Source organism: Bos indicus, chromosome 1, assembly GCF_029378745.1.
Source record: "Bos indicus isolate NIAB-ARS_2022 breed Sahiwal x Tharparkar chromosome 1, NIAB-ARS_B.indTharparkar_mat_pri_1.0, whole genome shotgun sequence".
NCBI classification, from domain to species: Eukaryota; Metazoa; Chordata; class Mammalia; order Artiodactyla; family Bovidae; genus Bos; species Bos indicus.
In genome coordinates, this window is record NC_091760.1 from 156,978,255 (window position 1) to 157,001,784 (window position 23,530).

Genomic DNA, 23,530 nt, shown 5'->3' on the forward strand with positions numbered 1-23,530 from the left:
GAAATTAGCAAGAAAAATTAAATATAAAGATTTGGATATTAAAGAATTTTCACATATTTTTCAACATACAGTTGAAAGTTTTCAACAAAAATTATATTGCGATATAATGAAAAACGTTATGCATAGGCTTTCTTAGATGTCTCAGAATGAAAACCTTACTGCCATTTAGGGAGGCTGTGGATTGTCTGGAGGAGACCACGTTCTTAGTGCAGCATTTGAATGAGTCACTGATTTAACTCACTGACGATGTGAAACTTTGGGAGGTGAGACACTTCAGGGGAAGCACAGTTGGTCAGTCTCCACTTTGAGCCCATGGTTCTTGGGCCTTGTACGAGGGACACCGGTTCTGGAAGGCTTTTTTCTCCCTCATCATTACTTACCCTTATTCTGTGTTTCCCTCTTTCATAAACAGCTTGTACTCCCCATCTCGCTCTTCCATTTAAGGGGATATTTACATTGCCGCCACATCCTTATCAGTGGGGAGAATGCAGTGTTTTCTCCATTCTCCCTGGACAAGTGCTTAATCCTTCTATTTCTAGACTCAAAGACAGTTCATTCCCCTGCATTCAATTCTGTGCCCTGGTTTAATATCCTTTTACCTGGGTGCTGCCATTGCTGAATTGAATCTAAGGGCTACAATCAGAAACACATTTCCTTGCACCGAACTATTGTTATTGCCTCTAAAATTTATTTGAAAGTGTTGTTATTGTTCAGTTTCTCAGATGTGTCTCTTTGTGACCCCATGAACTGCAGCATGCCAGGCTTCCCTGTCCTTCACCGTCTTCTGGAGCTTGCTCAAACTCATGTCCATTGCATCAGTGATTCCATCCAACCATCTCATCCTCTGTCGTCCCCTTCTCCTCCCGCCTTCTGTCTTTCCCAGCATCAGGGTCTTTTCCGATGAGCTGGCTCTTCACATTAGGTGGCCAAGTATCCGAGCTTCAGCCTCAGCATTTGAAAGTGTAGCGAATCTTTAAGATAATGGAAAGAAAATGGAATTGCCTGCCAAATGATGTCCTGTTTCTTGCTTACTATCCTCATGACTTCAAGCAATTTTCTTAAGTTTTCCAAGTCATTGGTAAAACGTCAGTGACAGGACGCCTGAGAGAGTTGGCAGGGGAACCACACAGACTAATGAACATGAAAATACATCCTGCAAATCACAGTGCAACAGAGCTATGTCTATTCTTACATGTATGACAAAAGTAGGTTTAAAAAATAATCAGCTATCTAGAAATAATTCTGCAATAACCTAAATGGGAAAATAACTTTAAAGAGAGTAGATACATGTATATGTATAATTGGCTCACTTTTCTATCACCTGAAATTAACACCACATTGTAAATCAACTATACTCCAATATAAAATACATTTTTAAAAATAAAAATAATATGTTGTGATTCAACTATACTTCAATAAAATTTTTAAAAGAGTTTAAAAATAAAGAATAAATAAAAACAATACTCATCACTCACTCAAGAAACCTGCAATCTTTGTATAACAGCATTGTCCTAGAAAGAATGTAATATATATCTAGGTTTTTCCCAGAAAATAAACCTAGTCGTATTCAAGTATTTCAAATATATATTTGCGTCCTTTTGCTATTAATGCTCTTTGTGTATAAAAGTCTTATCATTATTTCTTTTTAAATTTAAAATAATATATTCTTTGCAACCAATTAAATTGAACTGAGTAGCAGATTTTTTTTTTAAAGATTTCTAAATGGATATTCTGTAATGACTCATCCAAGAAAATATGTTTTCTATTCAGAAGTCTGCACTTCTATTTTATTCTTTAGTCAACCACATAATTAACCATATAGCCTTAAAAATGTTTGCTGTATCAATCAACCAAAGGCCAACCAGTCATTTCTTCATTCCTCCATTTAGGGGAGTGCCCAGGTACGTGGGTGGTGGCAGTGGGCTTTCCATAAAATTTGTGATGGAAGCCGGTGTTTGGTTAGTAAATACACAAGACATTTTTTCCTTCAGTTTGATAATGAACTTATTGATTCAGCTTAGCCTGTGTTTTGGAAACCGAAGCTCACTGAAGGGCTTGGTAAGCAACTCTTTGGGTTTCTCCCTCATAAGATGGCAATCTAAATGCCTAGCCTGAGCTTTCTTATAAAAACCATGAAGCTGAAATCTCTGCTTTATTTCAACAGCTGGTGGCCTAAGCTGTTAAATTGCTCTGCTAATGCACAAATCCAGGAGTTTAGAAAGTTAGAAAGGAAGAATGGAACGTTCACCCGTGGCTCTGACAGCTCACAGCACTGCCCTGAACTCCCAGCCCCATCCTGGTGGCCGTGTCTCGAGGCGCATCGGTGCTTCGTGTGAAGGCATTTTCACTCCGGTGAAAATCACCATGGGATTGTGCTCGACCTTCGTGAGAGGCTCAGCAGCTAGCTTCAGCCGTTCATTCTGTAACGTAATTCTCAGTGTTAACAGGGGAAGTATTGTTCATAGTCTTATTCCTTGACAAAAATACAACTGCTTCATAAGTTAGATCATTCACAATAGTCTAGAACATTAATGCTTTCTTTTTGAGTCACCTAGAACCTCCTTCTAGAGCTGAGATATGACTGGTCCCTGTTAAGACATCAAAACCCAAAGCACACAATTAGAACTCATGAGACTTGGACCGGCACTTGCTCTTTCCCTAACTAGCTGTGCGGCTTAATCTGTGCTTTGGTTTCCTTGTCTGTGTGATCCTGGAGAGGTCACTTGACTTCTTTCTGCCTCAGTTTTCTCCTCTGTGAAAGGGGTTAACAGAAGTGCTTACCTGTTAGCATTGTGAGAAGAGGTCAATGATGCGATGGTTCTGAAGGTCCTGGAGCAGCACTGGGCTCATATTAAGAACATGTGTGTTATCTTATAATAATGTAATACTGACCTGCTTTGTCATAATTCCTGTATTATCTCATCTCACAGGCTACAATGAAAACAAGATGACTCGGTAAATTTTATACTAGTTTGTATTGCTACATAGTCGATTACCACAAACATATCATCTGAAAACAATGCCCATTCTTTGTCTCATAGCGTCCATAGGTCAGAAGTCCAGTTCCAGCCTAGCTGAAGTCTCTGCTCAGGGCCCCACAAGGTTGAAATCGAGGTGTCACCTTGTGTTCTTTCCTGTATCTCAGGATTCTCTTCCAGTCCCACGTGGCTGTTGAACACATGTCATTTCTTCACGGTTGTGGAACAACATCTATCGTTCCTTGGTAGATATCTAGGAGGGGTCTCTCCCAGCCACCAGACGCTGCCCGCCATTCCCAGCCATGTAGTCCGTCCCAGAATGTGACAGTTACTTTCTTCCACGCCAGGAAGAGCGTGCCTCCCTGCTTTCCAATTCCTTAACACCAGAGGAAGAAAACTCTGCTTTAAAGGGCCCACCTCATTAGGGTAGGCCACTCAGATCACCTCCCTTTAGCCCAAAATGTAATGTGATCTATCTCATCACGCTCAGAGGGTCCACCCTGACTCGGGGAAGAGATGGGAGGTGGTGGTGGGTGAGGGGAGAGGAGTCAGGGGAGGGAAACAGATTTCTGCCTTCAAATGTGACAAGAAGTGAAAAGTAAAAGTGATATACAAATATGAAATGCACGTTATTGTAATTTCATTACTGTTATCATTACAATCATGATAACCAGTTTTTAACCTCATACAACACTATTCCACTTATTTTCAAGGGCTTAAGTTAGCTGTAAAGAGTGCTCTAATTCATTTTGAAATGATGTGGTTCGTGACTCCTGACTTTCCTATTCTTTTTAGGGCGTTTATGTCCCACGTTCTACCCTCTGAGCTTTGTCCCTAAATCATGACACTCCCCATGAAGTCACTCCTCAGAGAAATGCACTTCTGTTGGAGTCACCAGTTTATAGAGCTCAGCCCTCATCGCATTTACAGGGACACAGCAATCCTGAAATTCCCCATAGATTAGTTGTACTTAACTAGCAACCTAAATGTCCATCCACAGATGAATGGATAAAGAAGGTGTGTTACATAGATAGAGTGGGATACTACTCAGCCTTAAAAAGGAAGGGAATAATGCCATTTGCAGCAACAAGGATGCACCTAGAGAGTGTCGTACTAAGTGAACTAAGTCAGACAGAGAATACAGAAACCATATGTTATCACTTAAATGTGAATCTAAAATCTGACACAAATGAACTTACTTACAAAACAAACAGACTCACAGACTTGAAAAAAAAAAAAACTTATGGTTCCCAGAGGGGAAAGTGGTGGGAGATAAAGCAGGAGTTCGGGACTAACATATACACACTGCTATATATAAGATGGGCTTGCCGGGAGAAATCTCAATAACCTCAGATATGCAGATGACACCACCCTTATGGCAGAAAGTGAAGAGGAACTCAAAAGCCTCTTGATGAAAGTGAAAGTGGAGAGTGAAAAGGTTGGCTTAAAGCTCAACATTCAGAAAACGAAGATCATGGCATCCGGTCCCACCACTTCATGGCAAATAGATGGGGAAACAGTGGAAACAGTATCAGACTTTATGTTTCTGGGCTCCAAAATCACTACAGATGGTGACTGCAGCCATGAAATTAAAAGACACTTACTCCTTGGAAGGAAAGTTATGACCAACCTAGATAGCATATTCAAAAGCAGAGACATTACTTTGCCAACGAAGGTTCGTCTAGTCAAGGCTATGGTTTTTCCTGTGGTCATGTATGGATGTGAGAGTTGGACTGTGAAGAAAGCTGAGCGCTGAAGAATTGATGCTTTTGAACTGTGGTGTTGGAGAAGACTCTTGCGAGTCCCTTGGACTGCAAGGAGATCCAACCAGTCCATTCTGCAGGAGATCAGCCCTGGGATTTCTTTGGAAGGAATAATGCTAAAGCTGAAAGTCCAGTACTTTGGCCACCTCATGTGAAGAGTTGACTCATTGGAAAAGACTCTGATGCTGGGAGGGATTGGAGGCAAGAGGAGAAGGGGACGACAGAGGATGAGATGGCTGGATGGCATCACTGACTCGATGGACGTGAGTCTGAGTGAACTCCGGGAGTTGGTGATGGACAGGGAGGCCTGGCGTGCTGCCATTCATGGGGTCGCAAAGAGTCGGACACGACTGAGCGACTGATCTGACCTGATCCCAGGTGGTGCTAGTGGTAAATAACCCACCTGCCATGCAGGAGATGTAAGGGATGTGGGTTTGATCCCTGGGTCGGGAAGATCCCCTGGAGGAGGGCATGGCAACCCACTCCAGTATTCTTGCCTGGAGAATTCCATGGACAGAGGAGCCCGATGGGCTACTGTCCATACGGTCACAGGGAGCTGGATGCGACTGGAGCAGCTTAGCACGTGTGACATATATAAAGCAGATGGCCAGTGAGCCTATCCTTTATGTCTACATCTCCACTGCTGCTCTGCAAACAGGCTCATCAGCACCATCTTTCCAGATTCCATATATGCGCTAATATACAATATTTGTTTTTCTCTGACTTACTCCACTCATATAATACGGTCTAGGTTCATCCACCTTATTAAAACTGACATACTTGTGGACGCATTGCAGGAAGGGAGGAAAGGATGAATTGAAAGAGGAACATGGGAACACATACATCACCATATGTAGACTAGATAGCCAGTGGGAGCTTGCCGAAAGACACAGGGAGCTCAGCCCAGGGCTCTGCGAGAACCAGAATGGGTGGGAGGGGTGGGAACGGGTGGGAACGAGGTTCAGAAGGGAGGGGACATACGCATGCCTATGGCTGATTCATGTTGACGCATGGCAGAAACTAACACTATTGTAAAGCAATTATCCTTCATTTAAAAATAAGCAAATTTAAATTTTTAAAAAAATAGATAATTAACAAGGACTTACTGTACAGCACAGGAAACTCTACTCATTTTTTGTAATAACCTATATTGGAAAATCTGAAAAAGAATGGATATGTATATATGTACAACTGATTCCGTTTTCTGTAGACCTGAAATTAACACATTTTAAATTAACTACACTCCAATGTAAAGTAAAAATTAAATCGAGAAATAAAGCAAATTAAGGAAAAAATGAACTTTTCCAATACTTTAGTGATATTTAATCCAGGAACTAAGAAAATGCACTGGTCATAACAAACACCCTCTTCCAACAACACAAGAGAAGACTCTATACATGGACATCACCAGATGGTCAACACCAAAATCAGATTGATTATATTCTTTGCAGCCAAAGATGGAAAAGCTCTATACAGTCAGCAAAAACAAAACCAGGAGCTGACTGTGGCTCAGACCATGAATTCCTTATTGCCAAATTCAGATTTAACTTGAAGAAAGTAGGGAAAACCACTAGACCATTCAGGTATGACCTAAATCAAATCCCTTATGATTATACAGTGGAAGTGAGAAATAGATTTAAGGGCCTAGATCTGATAGATAGAGTGCCTGATGAATTATGGAATGAGGTTCATGACATTGTACAGGAGACAGGGATCAAGACCATCCCCATGGAAAAGAAATGCAAAAAAGCAAAATAGCTGTCTGGGGAGGCCTTACAAATAGCTGTGAAGAGAAGTGAAAAGCAAAGGAGAAAAGGAAAGATATAAGCATCTGAATGCAGAGTTCCAAAGAATAGCAAGGAAAGATAAGAAAGCCTTCTTTAGCGATCAATGCAGAGAAATAGAGGAAAACAACAGAATGGGAAAGACTAGAGATCTCTTTAAGAAAATCCGAGATACCAAAGGAACATTTCATGCAAAGATGGGCTTGATAAAGGACAGAAATGGTATGGATGTAACAGAAGCAGAAGATATTAAGAAGAAATGGCAAGAATACACAGAAGAACTGTACAAAAAAGATCTTCACGACCCAGATAATCACGATGGTGTGATCACTGACTTAGAGCCAGACATCCTGGAATGTGAAGTCAAGTGGGCCTTAGAAAGCATTACTACGAACAAAGCTAGTGGAGGTGATGGAATTCCAGTTGAGCTATTTCAAATCCTGAAAGATGATGCTGTGAAAGTGCTGCACTCAATATGCCAGCAAATTTGGAAAACTCAGCAGTGGCCACAGGACTGGAAAAGGGCAGTTTTCATTCCAATCCCAAAGAAAGGCAATGTCAAAGAATGCTCAAACTACCACACAATTGCACTCATCTCACACGCTAGTAAAGTAATGCTCAAAATTCTCCAAGCCAGGCTTCAGCAATACATGAACCATGAACTTCCAGATGTTCAAGCTGGATTTAGAAAAGGCAGAGGAACCAGAGATCAAATTGCCAACATCCGCTGGATCATAGAAAAAGCAAGAGAGTTCCAGAAAAGAATCTATTTCTGCTTTATTGACTATGCCAAAGCCTTTGACTGTATAGATCACAACAAACTGTGGAAAATTCTGAAAGAGATGGGAATACCAGACCACCTGACCTGCCTCTTGAGAAACCTACATGCAGGTCAGGAAGCAACAGTTAGAACTGGACATGGAACAACAGACTGGTTCCAAATAGGAAAAGGAGTTCGTCAAGGCTGTATATTGTCATCCTGTTTATTTAACTTATATGCAGAGTACATCATGAGAAACGCTGGACTGGAAGAAACAGAAGCTGGAATCAAGATTGCCGGGAGAAATCTCAATAACCTCAGATATGCAGATGACACCACCCTTATGGCAGAAAGTGAAGAGGAACTCAAAAGCCTCTTGATGAAAGTGAAAGTGGAGAGTGAAAAAGTTGGCTTAAAGTTCAACATTCAGAAAACGAAGATCATGGCATCCAGTCCCATCACTTCATGGGAAATAGACGGGGAAACAGTGGAAACAGTGTCAGACTTTATGTTTCTGGGCTCCAAAATCACTACCGATGGTGACTGCAGCCATGAAATTAAAAGACACTTACTCCTTGGAAGGAAAGTTATGACCAACCTAGATAGCATATTCAAAAGCAGAGACATTACTTTGCCAACAAAGGTTTGTCTAGTCAAGGCTATGGTTTTTCCTGTGGTCATGTATGGATGTGAGAGTTGGACTGTGAAGAAGGCTGAGCGCCGAAGAATTGATGATTTTGAACTGTGGTGTTGGAGAAGACTCTTGAGAGTGCCTTGGACTGCAAGGAGATCCAACCAGTCCATTCTGCAGGAGATCAGCCCTGCGATTTCTTTGGAAGGAATGACGCTAAAGCTCAAACTCCAGTACTTTGGCCACCTTTGCATGGCCACCTCATGCAAAGAGTTGACTCATTGGAAAAGACTCTGATGCTGGGAGGGATTGGAGGCAAGAGGAGAAGGGGACGACAGAGGATGAGATGGCTGGATGGCATCACTGACTCGATGGACGTGAGTCTCAGTGAACTCCGGGAGTTGGTGATGGACAGAGAAGCCTGGCGTGCTGCCATTCATGGGGTCGCAAAGAGTTGGACATGACTGAGCGAGTGATCTGATCTGATCTGATGTGACAGACAGAGAAGTTTATTCACAGGCAGCCTGACTGAGCTCTAGACGACGCACATGGCTATGCATTTGTCCTTTGACCAACACTCACAAGGATATCATATCAAAAGTTTGATAAATAGTAAAATACAAGTATAAAATAAATACAAATATAAAATAAAAATAAAAATTCAATATATTAAAAGAGTGACATAAGGAAAGATTGACAAATGATTGCATCTTCCCCTTAAATGAAATAGGGAATTTAACCTAGAAATCCAAACAAGAAATTTCTGATATTTTGTGAATACAAGCACCTTTAGGGAAGGGATGAATTTCATATCCATACAGAGATTACTAAAGCTTTTGTATGCACAATAGTGTACTACTGGGAAAAAAAAGAATACAGACTACAGAGTATACCTGTGTTCAAAACTGTCCCTGCCGCTGTTTCCAGGATGATCACGGATGAGTTACTTTTCCCACTGAGACGTGGTTTCTGCCTTTTTAATACTGTCTACTATGCACTGTCTACTGTGTTAATACTGCCTACTGGGAGGTGTTCTAGGGAGGAAGGGAAACAACCGATACCAAGGTCTTAGGACAATGTCTATACGCAGGGAGAATTCATTTAGTATGTGTTGCGTATTGTTCTTCTTCTTATTTATTTATTTTGAATTTTAACATGTGGCCCAAAGTCTGGAATGCATGAAGTGCTCAAAAAATATTTTCTTCACCCTTCTCCAATACTTGTTTTTTGAGTTGAACCGGATCTGTCAAAAAGAGTGTTTTGGATGTTGTCAGTCTGAAATAAGTTAAGAGGTGGCTGTTCGTTGAATTTAACACGATGGCCTTCCTCCCTTCCTCCTTCCCGCCCACCTGGCTGTCTTCCTTCCGTCTTCTCTTCCTTCCGGTCCTTTCTTCTCCTCCCTCTCTTTCTCCTAACTTCTCCCTCTATTCTTTTTTTCTCAATCAGACATTATTTTAAACTTTCGAACAACCTATGTCAGCAAGTCTGGCCAAGTCATCTTTGAAGCGAGATCCATCTGCATCCACTACGTCACCACCTGGTTCATCATTGACCTAATCGCTGCCCTGCCGTTTGACCTCCTGTATGCCTTCAACGTCACAGTGGTGAGTCCTTGTAAACACGCTGGGTGGAGCAAAGCTCTAAATGATAAAATGACCAGCAGAAATCAAGCATTCTCTTGAATTTTTATTGATATCTGTTAACTTCTCTTTATTCATCTAAAGCATTTGTTTTTATGATTTCTTACAGGAAAGAAAGTATGCCCACTTGTAATCATAGCTACTTTTACTATTTAATAACTGACGCTCTTGAAAGCATTCAGTGCTCCCTGCTAACTCAGTGCTCCCTGCTAACTCAGTGCTCCTGCTAACTCAGTGCTCCCGGCTAACTCAGTGCTCCCTGCTAACTCAGTGCTCCCGCTAACTCAGTGCTCCCTGCTAACTCAGTGCTCCTGCTAACTCAGTGCTCCCTGCTAACTCAGTGCTCCCTGCTAACTCAGTGCTCCTGCTAACTCAGTGCTCCCTGCTAACTCAGTGCTCCCTGCTAACTCAGTGCTCCTGCTAATTCAGTGCTCCCTGCTAACTCAGTGCTCCTGCTAACTCAGTGCTCCCTGCTAAACAGACTTTCAGGAAGGAATATTAGCATTTTTGGACCAGTCATGCAATTTGCTGCTCGAGTAACCAATTTAGCAGGCAAAACTTTACCAAGCATCTGTGCAAATTAAACACTGACAAGCCTTCCCAAAGGAAATTATATTCTCTATCAAGAATTTAAAAACAGTTTTCAATATTAAACAAAGTGATCAATATTTCAAGTACAGTCATTACTTACTTCATAATGAAGACTGAACGGTACTCCTGACTATTTAGTACAAATCTGTGCATTTGTTAATTGCCTGCATAATAGTATTTTTCTTTTCTTTTTCTTTCCATATATATATATTTTTTTTTAAGTTGGGAAGTTGAGAGTGTCAACATTGCTAAGAGGTTTATAACTCAACTGAAAGGAAAGCTCTGGGGGAAATCTAGTATATAATATCAATCAGTGTTAAACTAAATTGCTATCTGAACTTTTTAAAGTGCTTTTCAAGACTGAATTTGACTAGATAAGTATACTGTAATGAAAGTATAATGACTTAAAACAAGGCTTCTGCAAGACTGCCAAAAAAATCCCAAAGAAATATATAATGCATAAAATTATAAGAAAATTTTTCCAAATTATCCTGGAGAATTGTTAAATAAGTGGTATCTCATAGACTTTGCTGTAAATCAACTTGCTACTTTGCTTCTAAATACTACTAATAATTTATATATTCCATTTTTCTTTGGGTACTGAAAAAATAACATAAACTTAAAAATATATATTATATAATATAAAGTATTGAATATATATAATATAAAATACATAAGATGCTTAGATATGATTAAAAGTTTCATTGCCTAAAATTAATGTGGGTAAAGAATTTAAGAAGTCTAATTCTCATAATTTGATGAATTTTAAATGCTTGTACACTTTTGCTGTGCTTTTGCTATCTTTTTTCATTTTCACTTGTGAAATAGAGAGCATGAATTCTTTATAAAGGTGAAGTTATAGATCAAATCTATGTCAGAAAGTAAGAAAAGAAGGAAGGACTCTCTCTTATCAGTGATATTTTTTTCTGCTTTTCAGAGGGCTGAGCATATAATCATTTAACAAACTGGCTTATAAGTTTGTTATTCCTCCCAATAAATTAGTCAGTATCAAATATTCTATTTGAATAGAAAAGCTTGTTTAAAATATTATATTTATTTCCCAGGAGAGCATAAGTTACGGGAAAGTCTGTAAGTTACACTTCTGTTACACGACACAGACTTAACGGAACAAAAGCAGGAACAAACAGGTAAACAAAAGTGCTGATTTTCCAGACGGAAAACGCGTCCAGTCAGTGCGTCTCCACAGGTGACAGCCATCAAAAACGCATGACAGATTTTAGTTTTGGCTGTGTCCACACTTGCTGAAGGCAAACGTTTTATGCACAGCTTACATATTCATTCATTAAAACTCACTATGTATAAGTCACCACAAGAGGCACGACAGATAAAATTATGAACGAGTCATAGAAAGTCTGATAGAGTGAAGAAGGCAAATGTATGAATTCAAGTTTTGTCGCTTACCCTCTGAGTGACTTCCTGGGGGAATTAATGTCAAAATAGGCCCCAAACCATAAAAATTTCTGCAGGGTTTCTGAGCAGCCTTAAAAAGGCAATCTTTCTGTAAAATACCTTGCCAAGTGTCTCACACCTAGAAAGACCTCAGCACATGTTAACGAGTTTTTTGCTTTCTTTAAGTTGATAGCCAGGCGATGGCTATGTCCAGCTGGTAATGGGAAACTTCTAATTCACAGGAGTTTTCAATGAAGGTGTGCCTCATCATCTTGTAGCTATCTACAAGGTGCTGGTAATTCTCATCAGTGACAAATTTACAGCAGCAGCCCAAGAATGAGAGGAATCCTTTCTCTTTTTCAGATTATATATTTCCATCTAAATCAAATATGCCTCTTTCTTGCACCATTCATCAAGAGCCCAGATTCATGTTTTACAGCAGGAAGTTGACTCCAATAGGAATACATATAATTTTCTTAAACTGCCAGCAAAATCCCTGGGGCTGCCTCTTCCTGGGCTCCCAGGCTCATATCTCTTTTCATGTCATTTTGCAAATGGCTGTTGCTCTTGTGGAAGGGCAGCTCCACATTCGTCCCTCAAACATCCCTTTTCAGAGAAAATGGGGAGCTTGCGTGCATCCATACTCTATGTTCAAGACAGTGTGTTCGTCTGCTCAGGCAGCTGTAGCAAAATAACATAAACTGCCCAGCTTCAACAATGGGAATTTATTTCTTGCAGCCTTGAGAGCTGGGAAGTCTCAGATCAAGGTGTTCGCCAGTTTGGTTCTTGGTGAGAATTCCTTCAGGCTTGTAGAAGGCTGTGTCCTCCTGTGGCCCCCAGACAGGGAGCAGAGGGAAGGAGACTGGAGGGGGTGGGGAGCAAGAGAGAGGGGGCCCTGGTCCCTTCCTACAAAGACGTTAATCCCATCTTGAGGACCCCACCGTCATGACTTCCTGTAAACCTAACAAACCTCATGTAAACCTCCCAAAGACCCCATCTCTAAATACTGTCATACTGAGGCTTAGGGTTTTAGGATATGAAATTTGCAGGGACACAGTTCAGTCCATAGTAGATGGTTATCCCCCATCTGAGACTTCTGCTCCAGCTTTCACTTTATGTACAAAACTGTCATCTATCTATCAGATTCACCTACCTGTTAAATAACTTCATGCCTAGTAATTCCTCTAAACTGCAAAGCAGAGACTGCATCTGGCTTGTAATCGGCTGGAGAAGAGAGAGACGAGAAGTGGGTGGAAGGAGAAGAAAGTAAACTCAACCTAGAAAGCTGACAAAATGGGATAAAAGACCACAGCCACCTGGCGAGTTCCTCTATTACATGACCTTAGGACTTTTTTTTTTTTAAGCTGTACCTCATTGCTTGTGGGATCTTAAATTCCCTGCCCAGTGGTAGAACCCGGGCCCCCTACAGTGGAGAAGTGGAATCTTAAACCACTGGATCTCCCGGGAATTTCCATCCTTCCGATGTTTTTATATTCCAATATAGAATAATTCACAAGATCACAACTGAACGCATTTTTATTGATTACCTATTGTTACAGGAAGCCTGTGGTGTTTTGTATCTTCACATAACCACTTATCCATTCATTCATTTAACAGAAATGTGTCAGGCACTTTTCTAAGTACAGTTTTTCTTGGAGATATGGGAAGATGGCTGGAAGAGGAAGAAATTGGAAATCAATCGACTCCAAATAATTACAAAGGCAAACTCTCCAAAGTTGCTGGCCTTGTTTATGATTCTGCCTATAAAGGAAAATTATTCTCAGGTGTAATCATACCAACCACCTGCTTGCCCTTCATTTATGGTTCACCCCTCAAATTAGAATAGATCAAGGAATTCGTCAAACTCTGTTTGCACATGAGTTAATATATTATCTGACTTCTCCTTTCTCTCGGAAGGTGTGAGAAGAGTGTAAGTTAGTAACAGCATTGGGTCAAGACACTGGCCTTTCTGGTGGACTCCAGGGTGGGCATTTTTCAGTTGAGCCCTAAAGTCAGGAAAATAACCCCTTAACTATAAGAATTTTTTTTTTTTTTTAGTTCATACGAAGGCAGAATCTAGGAGATTTTTCCAAAATGTTGTTCCGTTTGCTTTTGGTTCCCTAGGCATGTTAGTTTAGCAGAGAGCTCAGAATGTCTGTGCTTCGGGCAAACGTTTTCTCTATTAGGAACGTTATCAAGAAGAGAGCAAACACGTGAGGCAGGCAGCGCTGCTGATATTTGTGAGAGGATCTTACTCAGGTCTTTAGGTCTCGTTATTTAAAAACGAGAAACCCAAGTTACCGCGTTACCACTCCAGTGATTGACTTCAGTCTGCACCGTTTTCTGGTGAAGCGGCTCCCTTCCATGAGGAGGGGAAGCGGAATGAGAGGAGCTTCAGTCCGAGTCCCATCCCGAGTTTCAGCTCTGTATCAGAATTCTAGAAAGTTACGTTCAGTCCCATAAGTAGGGGGGAAGGATGGGCCTTAAGGAAGCTAAGCACTCACTCAGAGACATCAAATGGCCCTCCCAGTCTTTATCTTACCAGCTTCCGGTACCATATGTCAAGAAAAGACAGAACCGGTGCCAGCGGAGCGCTCGGCGCTGCGTGCGCGGCCCCTGCGCCCCCCGCGCGGCCGCCGGCTGAGCGCTGTCGCCCTTCCAGGTCTCCCTGGTGCACCTCCTGAAGACCGTCCGGCTGCTGCGCCTCCTGCGCCTGCTGCAGAAGCTGGACCGCTACTCGCAGCACAGCACGATCGTCCTGACCCTGCTCATGTCCATGTTTGCCCTGCTGGCGCACTGGATGGCGTGCATCTGGTACGTCATTGGAAAAATGGAGAGGGAAGACAACAGCCTTCTGAAGTGGGAAGTGGGTAAGGCCTTGCTTTTGTCACGTTTTCCATTTTTAAGTGAAAAGGAAGCCTGTCTAGAATTTGTGGAAGGTGAAAGATAAGCCTATAAATATTGACATGTGTATTCTGACTGTGAGTTAGTCTCATTTTGGGGAGATGTGTGGAGAGGGACCATGATACAAGTGATCGCTTTTGAGTGAGTTTTCTGAACAGCCTTGCGTTTTTCTCAAAGAACAATGGGTTAAGGTCTCAATGGTGAACTTTTAAAAATGACCAGCATGTGCATAGAAATGTTTAGATCTGAAGTCAGGCGTGATATTATCTTGAAAAATCTGGTGGAGGGCTAGTAACAGTAAACCTGGCCAGTAACTACAATATTTTTAAATCATAAGAAAATGATCATTTGTATCTGAAATGGCAAGTTAATAATAGAAAAATTTTACTATTTTCTCCTTTTTTTAAAAAAGAGAAAGAACACTATCATACTGTCCATATTTAGTATACTTTGAGAACTTGCAATGATAAAGAAGACGGGATATTTACAAATATAATTTGTAAAATTTTATGTCCCCATAATCCATGGGAATTTAAGGGAGTTGTTCCAAGTGTTACATAATTCTGCATAAATGAATCTGAAATGTTCTGCACATGTGCATATTTTTAAACTTATATCAACCACAAGGACTTTATAGAAAATGAAAATTCGGAAGGCTATAACCCTCTATTTTAAAATATCTGTGTCCTTCTCACAGTCTTTCTTTTTAGAGAATTGTCACAGTACCTTATGTAGGGTATTTTTTCTTCCTAATCTGACATTTAATCAGAAAATCTGTTCCTTGGCTAGCTAGAAAATCCTTCATTTATCTTCTCCAAAAATCAATCTTGGACTTTTGAAAGAAGCTCAGATCTTTGCACAGAGATAAAGCTGCAAGAGATTCCCAAGGAAAAAAAAAAAGCTCTAAGTTCTTGTATGAGCACTTAGTGGCAGAGAGCATTTAGACTATCCCTGAGTGGACTCTCATAAGTGCCAGTCTTCACCACAGGGCATATGCAAAGCCTTCAGAGGGCATCTTTGGAGAATGAGCTGGAGAACTTAAGAGAGCAAGTTCAAGGGAGTGAATCTCCTGTCTGCTGCTGCTGCTGCTAAGTCACTTCAGTCGTGTCCAACTCTGTGTGACCCCATAGACAGCAGCCCACCAGGCTCTGTCCATGGGATTCTCTAGGCAAGAACACTGGAGTGGGTTGCCATTTCCTTCTGCACTGAATCTCCTGTCTAGGTTCTTAAAAATGTTCCTACACGTCTCAGTTTTGTCCTGGAGCTACACAAAGAAACTGATGCATCCAATAATTTTCATCTCAGAATCATGTTCTTATGTTCCTTATCACAACATTGTTCTATACTTTACTATAGACATCCATTCTCAGAAATGAAGTAAAAAAGAGCAATAAAGTCATACAATGGAGGCTAAAAATTCTACATAAAGAGAATATGAGCTGGAAGAGAGAGAGGGAGAAAAAGAGGGGGACAGAGAGATGGCGAAAGAAGATTTGACTAAAAGGATCAAAGTCTGGGTTGTACTTGGATTAAAACGTTTCCTGTCCTTCAATATTGTTTCCTTCTTTATAAGTTTGTCCAGAATGCTTCTTCATCACAGACTCTAGCGTGGTCCTAATGTTGTCCAGTGAATTACAGCACTAAATCTCTGCCTTTGTTGTGAATCCATATTAATTCTGATTTGTGATCAGTTACCTGATTGCCTTTTGGACCTGACCTAATTTCCCTCACCTATGCACTCATATTAATTCGCAAGGTTAGTCTAGTCTGAGAGTCTCCAGACAAGGAAATTCAGCTTATGCACACTCTCAAATTCAGCTGTAGGAGGAAAACTTTGTGTTTCATTTCCAATATACCAGTCCTGCTGCAGACTGACTAATCAGCTTAATGTTTTTCTTCCAACAAATATGCAGAAATATTTATTTTCCAAGAAAAAAGGAGCCACCCCCTTGAACTGCTTCTGCATTGCCCCCTACCACACCTACTCTTGGTCAGGGTATTATGGCTCAGTGTCATGATGGGGCCTTATAAGCTGAAAGTCAGTTCATAAAGAGAGTGTTGGCAAAATGCAGCGATGGGAAAACCCTGGGCTGAGGGCAGTGGGTCTCTCCTTTCATCACGACTCCAGCATCCATCAACCGCGAGCTTTGTCGTGATTTTGTTCACCTGCCTGGGCCTGTTTCTTCATCTATAACATGAGAAAACACGCTAATAACTTGAAAGGCTATTTCAGGTTCCACGATTTATGACTTTAATGGAAGAACAAATTCAGTTTTGTGTACTTAATATATCTATTTCCTATTATAGTTCAGCGCCCATATTAACCCCAGAAGCAACCATCCAATGTCAACAACTTTGAGGGATGTGTCAGGAAGGGCGACTTCTGATGACAGCAGGTCAAGGAAATGATACATTTCTCTAAGTTACGATTTAAAAAATAACAGAGCATTTATCTGTAGAGAATTAGATTTCCCGTCCAAACACCTCTTGAGATGTGGTCAGGAAGGTAGTATGTTAATTATGTCTGTCAATATTGGGTTTTATAAGCTTGGCTACAAGGACTTTCCCTTCTCCTAAAATTACTTGGATCGTTTGTTCCTTTGGAACATTTTCCAGCTGAGATTTGGACACAAATTAAATAATTATGACCTCTCCTACCTAATTTTATAATGAAGCAGCTGAGAGTCTAGGCTAATGTAGTTTTTACTGTGTAATTTGTCCACTAATAATATGCTTTACCTTTTCTGATCCAATTACCATGAATCAGAAAATTCAACACACACATAAAACTTGATTAGAGAACACATTGTTCTTTATGTTTTGACTAATATCAGATGTAGAGAACAGATTCATCTTCCCAAGGAAGAAAATGGAACTTCCTTTCTCATCACTGTTAATTTCCTTGAAATAATTTTTTCCCTTTTGTCCTTGACAGGCATGCTTCCTGAAAGAGTTCCAATATTTTGCATCAGACCAAACTGAAGCTAACCTTTAAAAAACATTTTATAATGTCCCTTCTTTATAGTATATCTGTTTTTGTAAGGAAGAATTAATACTCCTAAGCTCAGTTCTATCAGAGGCAAGTTATAAGCTGATTTGCCTGGTGTTCTGTGTTACTTCATATTTTTATGTGTTCCTATACCATATTTTAAGGAATTTGAGATTTGGCTTATTGTTTAGTGAAATTTTAGGCTGGTGAAAAGTTGTTGTTGAACTAAAAGACACTGGGATTCTTGGCCCCTGGAGGAGAAGAATTCAATCCGGGGCCAGAGACGAGGCTTGATCGCTCAGAGCTTTTGTGTAATAAAGTTTTATTAAAGTATAAAGGAGATAGAGAAAGCTTCTGACATAGACATCAGAAGGGGGCAGAAAGAGTACCCCCTGCTAGTCTTCAGCTGGATGTTATATAGTCACTAGCAGTCTGTTAATGAAAGAAAGGAATGTCTTAAAACTCAGAATGGCACCAGACCCCTCACCCATAAGATGCATTTTGGGATAATCTTGGCACCAAATGGTTCATCCTGTGCCATAAAATGATTAACTTGAATCTTGTAGAAGGGAAGATTACCATACAAATAATTTCATTAACATAGATTAGGGGAACAATATCTGAGTATAACATCCGGGTTTGTCAAGTAGATTCTGAGCCATTAGGTGGCTGACTTGAAGACAGAGTCTGGGGTAAATGCATACTACATTAGCACCAGTTCAGTTCAGTTCAGTCGCTCAGTCGTGTCCGACTCTTTGCAACCCCATGAATTGCAGCACGCCAGGCCTCCCTGTCCATCACCAACTCCCGGAGTTCACTCAGACTCACGTCCATCAAGTCAGTGATGCCATCCAGCCATCTCACCCTCTGTCATCCCCTTCTCCTCCTGCCCCCAATCCCTCCCAGCATCAGAGTCTTTTCCAATGAGTCAACTCTTCACATGACGTGGCCAAAGTATTGGAGTTTCAGCTTTAGCATCATTCCTACCAAAGAACACCCAGGACTGATCTCCATTAGAAAGGACTGGTTGGATCTCCTTGCAATCCAAGGGACTCTGAAGAGTCTTCTCCAATACCACAGTTCAAAAGCATCAATTCTTTGATGCTCAGCCTTCTTCACAGTCCAACTCTCACATCCATACATGACCACAGGAAAAACCATAGCCTTAACTAGATGGACCTTTGTTGGCAAAGTAATGTCTCTGCTTTTGAATATGCTATCTAGGTTGGTCATAACTTTTCTTCCAAGGAGTAAGCATCTTTTAATTTCATGGCTGCAGTCACCATCTGCAGTGATTTTGGAGCCCAAAAAAATAAAGTCTGACACTGCTTCCACTGTTTCCCCATCTATTTGCCATGATGTGATGGGACCAGATGCCATGATCTTCGTTTTCTGAATGTTGAGCTTTAAGCCAACTTTTTCACTCTCCTCTTTCACTTGCATCAAGAGGCTTTTGAGTTCCTCTTCACTTTCTGCCATAAGGGTGGTGTCATCTGCATATCTGAGGTTATTGATATTTCTCCCGGCAATCTTGATTCCAGCTTGTGCTTCTTCCAGCCCAGTGTTTCTCATGATGTACTCTGCATATAAGTTAAATAAGCAGGGTGACAGTATGCAGCCTTGAGGTACTCCTTTTCCTATTTGGAACCAGTCTGTTGTTCCATGTCCAGTTCTAACTGTTGCTTCCTGATCTGCATATCAGTTTCTCAGGAGGCAGGTCAGGTGGTCTGGTATTCCCATCTCTTTCAGAATTTTCCGCAGTTTATTGTGATCCACACAGTCAAAGGCTTTGGCATAGTCAATAAAGCAGAAATAGATTCTTTTCTGGAACTCTCTAGCTTTTTCCATGATCCAGTGGATGTTGGCAATTTGGTCTCTGGTTCCTCTGCCTTTTCTCAAACCAGCTTGAACATCTGGAAGTTCATGGTTCATGTATTACTGAAGCCTGGCTTAGAGAATTTTGAGCATTACTTTACTAGAGTGTGAGATGAGTGCAATTGTGTGGTAATTTGAACATTCTTTGAGATCGTCTTTCTTTGGGATTGGAATGAAAACTGCCCTTTTCCAGTCCTGTGGCCACTGTTGAGTTTTCCAAATTTGCTGGCATATTGAGTGCAGCACTTTCACAGCATCATCTTCCAGGATTTGAAATAGCTCAACTGGAATTCCATCACCTCTACTAGCTTTGTTTGTAGTGATGCTTTCTAAGGCCCACTTGACTTCACATTCCAGGATGTCTGGCTCCAGGTCAGTGGACAAACATTTCCATAAGAAAAATGCATTTGTTATCTAAAGGTTTAAGAATAGTTAACTTCAGGTGAAACCAGGTGTCATTATGGCAACACAGTATTTTAAGAGAAACCTCCTTTTAAATTTATATAGAGAAGGAAAAAATATCCCTAGTTTGTTTCCTCTTGCCGCTTAAGAGAGATAAAAATGTCTGACACTTGCAGCCTATTTCCTCCGTTTGGAGACCCCTGGCCTTCCTGCCTGTTACCCTCTCACTGAGAAGGACCATAGTCCAGCTCTTCGACTTCATGGTGAGAAATTCAGCTCCAGGTTCACAAACTCTTTCATGGAAGGGGCTTTTGTCAACTGTGCCCACCCCTGCTTCCTTACTGTGGTTACGATTCCTGGTGTATGGAAATGTGTAAAAAGAGTTTTTGAACGAATCAACATTCACAGTCATTTCATTACTAAGTGACAATCAGGAGACAAGAGCCTGGCCCCCTCACTCCTTGTGTTACTGTTTAGTCACCAGGGTGTCCGACTCTTCGCGACCCTAGGGACCGCAGCCAGCCAGGCTCCCCGTCCTTGGGATTCTGAAATACTGAATAGTCCAAGAATACTGGAGGGCCTGACCCAGGAATAGAACCCGAGTCTCTTATGTCTCCTGCATTGACAGGCAGGTTCTTTACCGCGAGTGCCACCTGGGAAGCCCGTATAACTGATTCACTTAGGAACTGATGCAACATTAGAAATCAACAATACTCCAATAAAAAGTTAATTTAAAAAATTGAATCCAGTGAAGAGGTGACATTTCTGTATTAGTGATGATTCTTGATTGCAAGCAGAGATAGAAAAGGAATTCGTTAGTAGGACATGCAGACTCAGAAACAGAAAGATGGAGAATAAGACTTGGGAGAAGAATATGAGCCAAGGCAGCCCCAGATGCCCCAGTGCAGGAGGCTCGGCTGCTGACATTTTGCAAAGATGGCCCGGATGTTTGCCTGCCTTTGTAGGTGCCATGAGCAAGAGTCCTGACCTTCTGTTCATCTGGGATTCAGAGTCCCTGAAAGCAGAATCTGATTGGCCGAGCTTCTATCAGATGCTTAGCCACGCACTGCCAGGTGAGGGGGGACCCCCACCAGCGACCTTACACTTTCGTGGTTAGAAGTGGGGCCCTCTGTCTCTCTATTACTATACACAGTGGAGAGGACCGCCTTCTCATAGGATTTTAGACAGCCCCCACTCAAAAAAAAAAAAAAAGTCTTATACAATAACATCTTTACCTAATGCTCAAAAACACACTGTAACATTTATAAAAGCATTCAGTAAAATGCGTCTGTAAATGATCATACCCTTCTCAGACATCATAGGTCAGATGGAATTAGCTGAAAGCTGGGCGTGTGACAGTCCTCGCTGCATCCTCCTCCCTGTGTCAGTCTGTGCTGCTGTCCTAACAGTGGTACTTAGCAGGCTTTGCTTCCTCAGCGAGGCCGCACCATAGTCTATAGCTCTCTTTTGTAGCCACAATGCTACCTTGCGTTGTTTCGAAGTTATCTCTGTTTCTAAGGCTGTGACACACTGAACTTAAAATGATCTGCTTCAACGTTAGAGATGAGAGTATATTGTAATAGAGGGAAGCTTTTTTTTTTTAATCTTGTTAATCTTTTAATCCTTTGGCAGGAGTACTCTCATCCATTGGAGATGTCTAAACCCGTATCTGTATCACTGAAAAAAAAAAAAAAAGCCCAAAATCTAGAATGGGAAGAAAAGGATTAAGTAAGATGCCATTTTCAAATTTTCATTGACAATTTTAATCCTAAATCTCCTGATCCTCATTGGATAAAACATCATAAAAAGCTGATTGATTTGAAAGACTCTCTAGTTATTAAAGCTTAGCCTTTACAAGCCTCATATAATGGGGGGGAAATGACCAGGCTTATGATATTGTGAGCTGATTATTTCAATCACTGTATCAAATTTCCCCCAAGAAAGCAGAGTTGACTAGCACTCTACATTTTCAGGTTCTGTGTAAAGGATTACAAAAACATTTTTAGATAACCTTGATCTGTAGATTCTCAATCTTGGGAATATATGAAATTAAGAAAGGGGAGAAAAAGCCTAAAATGAAGTTTTCTAACCATTAAAATGGACCCTAGTGATAGATCCCTGGACTTAATTTTTTTTTTTTTTTTTAAGTTTTGTCTTGAACTTTATACTGAAATCATGTGAGGATTGTATTAAAAAAAAATTCTAATTCTAGAAATTTTGAGGTGGAGCCCAAGATCCAGCATTTTTAACCATCTCCCCAGTGAGTGGGACCCCACATCACACTTTGAGTAGCAAAGTTTTAAAAAGCCTTCTGACATTTTGTGAATTTCATACTCCCAGTTATAAAGTCCTAAACCAACACCAATTGAATTCTTCTGATTTTTTCATTTCTCTATGCTTTTCCAATCCCCATCACATCTGCAAACTAGTTCATACATGAACAAGAAATAAATTTAATGAGTAGAAAAATAAGTTGGAAATTGATTCTTTCTTTACATTTTTTGGAAATGATTTATATTAGATTAATATTTAACTTACATTTATTAAGTACCACCTACCACACACACAGTGCAGTGCCTGACTGTGTGCATTATCTCATCTGATCTTTATTAAAATCCCACGTGGCAGACATTTTCAACCCCATTTTACAAAAACACAGAAACAAAGCCCTAAAGCTTGAAAATTTTGAAATTTCCTGGAAATTTATTTTTAAACTATGAAATATTTTTAACACAAAAAGTTTAGAATAAATATAACGGTCCCTTTCTAAAACTTACATCTTTTTTAACATTTTGCTTTAACATATTTATTTTGTTTCTATTTTTAAAATCAATGCAATATTACAGATAAAACCAGAAGCCCGGCACTTCCCTGGTGGTCCGGTGGCTAAGACTCTGCACTCCCAATTCAGGGGACCCAGGTTGGATCCTTGGTCAGGGAATTATTAGGTCTCACTTAACGCAACTAAAGGGCTTCCTTGGTGGCTCAGATGGTAAAGCATCTGACTGCAATGCAGGAGACCCGGAGTTCGATCCCTGGGTTGGGAAGATCCCCTGGAGAAGGAAATGGCAACCCACTCCAGTATTCTTGCCTGGAAAATCCCATGGACAGAGGACCCTGGTAGGCTGCAGCTCATGGGGTCGCAAAGAGTCGGACACACCTGAGCGACTTCACAAAGCAACTGAAGATCCTGTGTGCTGCGACTAAGACTGAGCGTAGCCAAATAAGTAAAATAAACATTAAAGCCAGAGCCCCACAGTCCTTCGGTTCTGCCTTGCTCCTTCTATCTTTCCTCCTTTCTATTCAAGTCGGTGCATACGATTTTCTCAGATGCTGTTGCTGCAATGCACATAGATTAGTAAGGCAATATATGATATTGTCTCAGATGCTGTTGCTACAACGCACATAGATTAGTAAGGCAATATATGATATCGTCTTCCCTCATTATTGTTGTTCAGTCACTAAGTCATGTCCAACTCTCGTGACCCCATGTAGCCCACCAGGCTCCTCTGTCGGAATTTCCCAGGCAAGAGCACTGGAGTGGGTCGCCATTTTCTTCTCCAGCTTTCCCTCATTATCTTCCATATAAATCATCACACATATAAGAAGTAGTAGTAATAACAAGGATAATGATAATAGCAACAGCCATTCACGAGGCTTTCTCGGTGCCAGGCATTAAGGCATCTTGTAGGAATTATTCATTTAATCTTGCCATAATTTTATGATACCAATACTGTTACCATCTTTATTTACAGATGAGAAATCCAAGGCACGTGGACTGTATGGCTTGCCCCAGATACACA

At 40.8% G+C, this 23,530-nt stretch overlaps 1 protein-coding gene across 2 annotated transcripts in view; it reads left to right on the top strand.

Moving 5' to 3' along the window:
- Positions 1 to 23,530, top strand: part of KCNH8 (potassium voltage-gated channel subfamily H member 8) — a 492,644-nt gene that overhangs the window by 316,993 nt on the left and 152,121 nt on the right. For both annotated transcript variants that reach the window (XM_070797270.1, XM_070797274.1), the window contains exons 6-7: positions 9,363 to 9,520; positions 14,220 to 14,427. In XM_070797270.1, the coding sequence (XP_070653371.1) occupies positions 9,363 to 9,520; positions 14,220 to 14,427 (366 nt within the window). The remainder of the gene's footprint in view (positions 1 to 9,362; positions 9,521 to 14,219; positions 14,428 to 23,530) is intronic.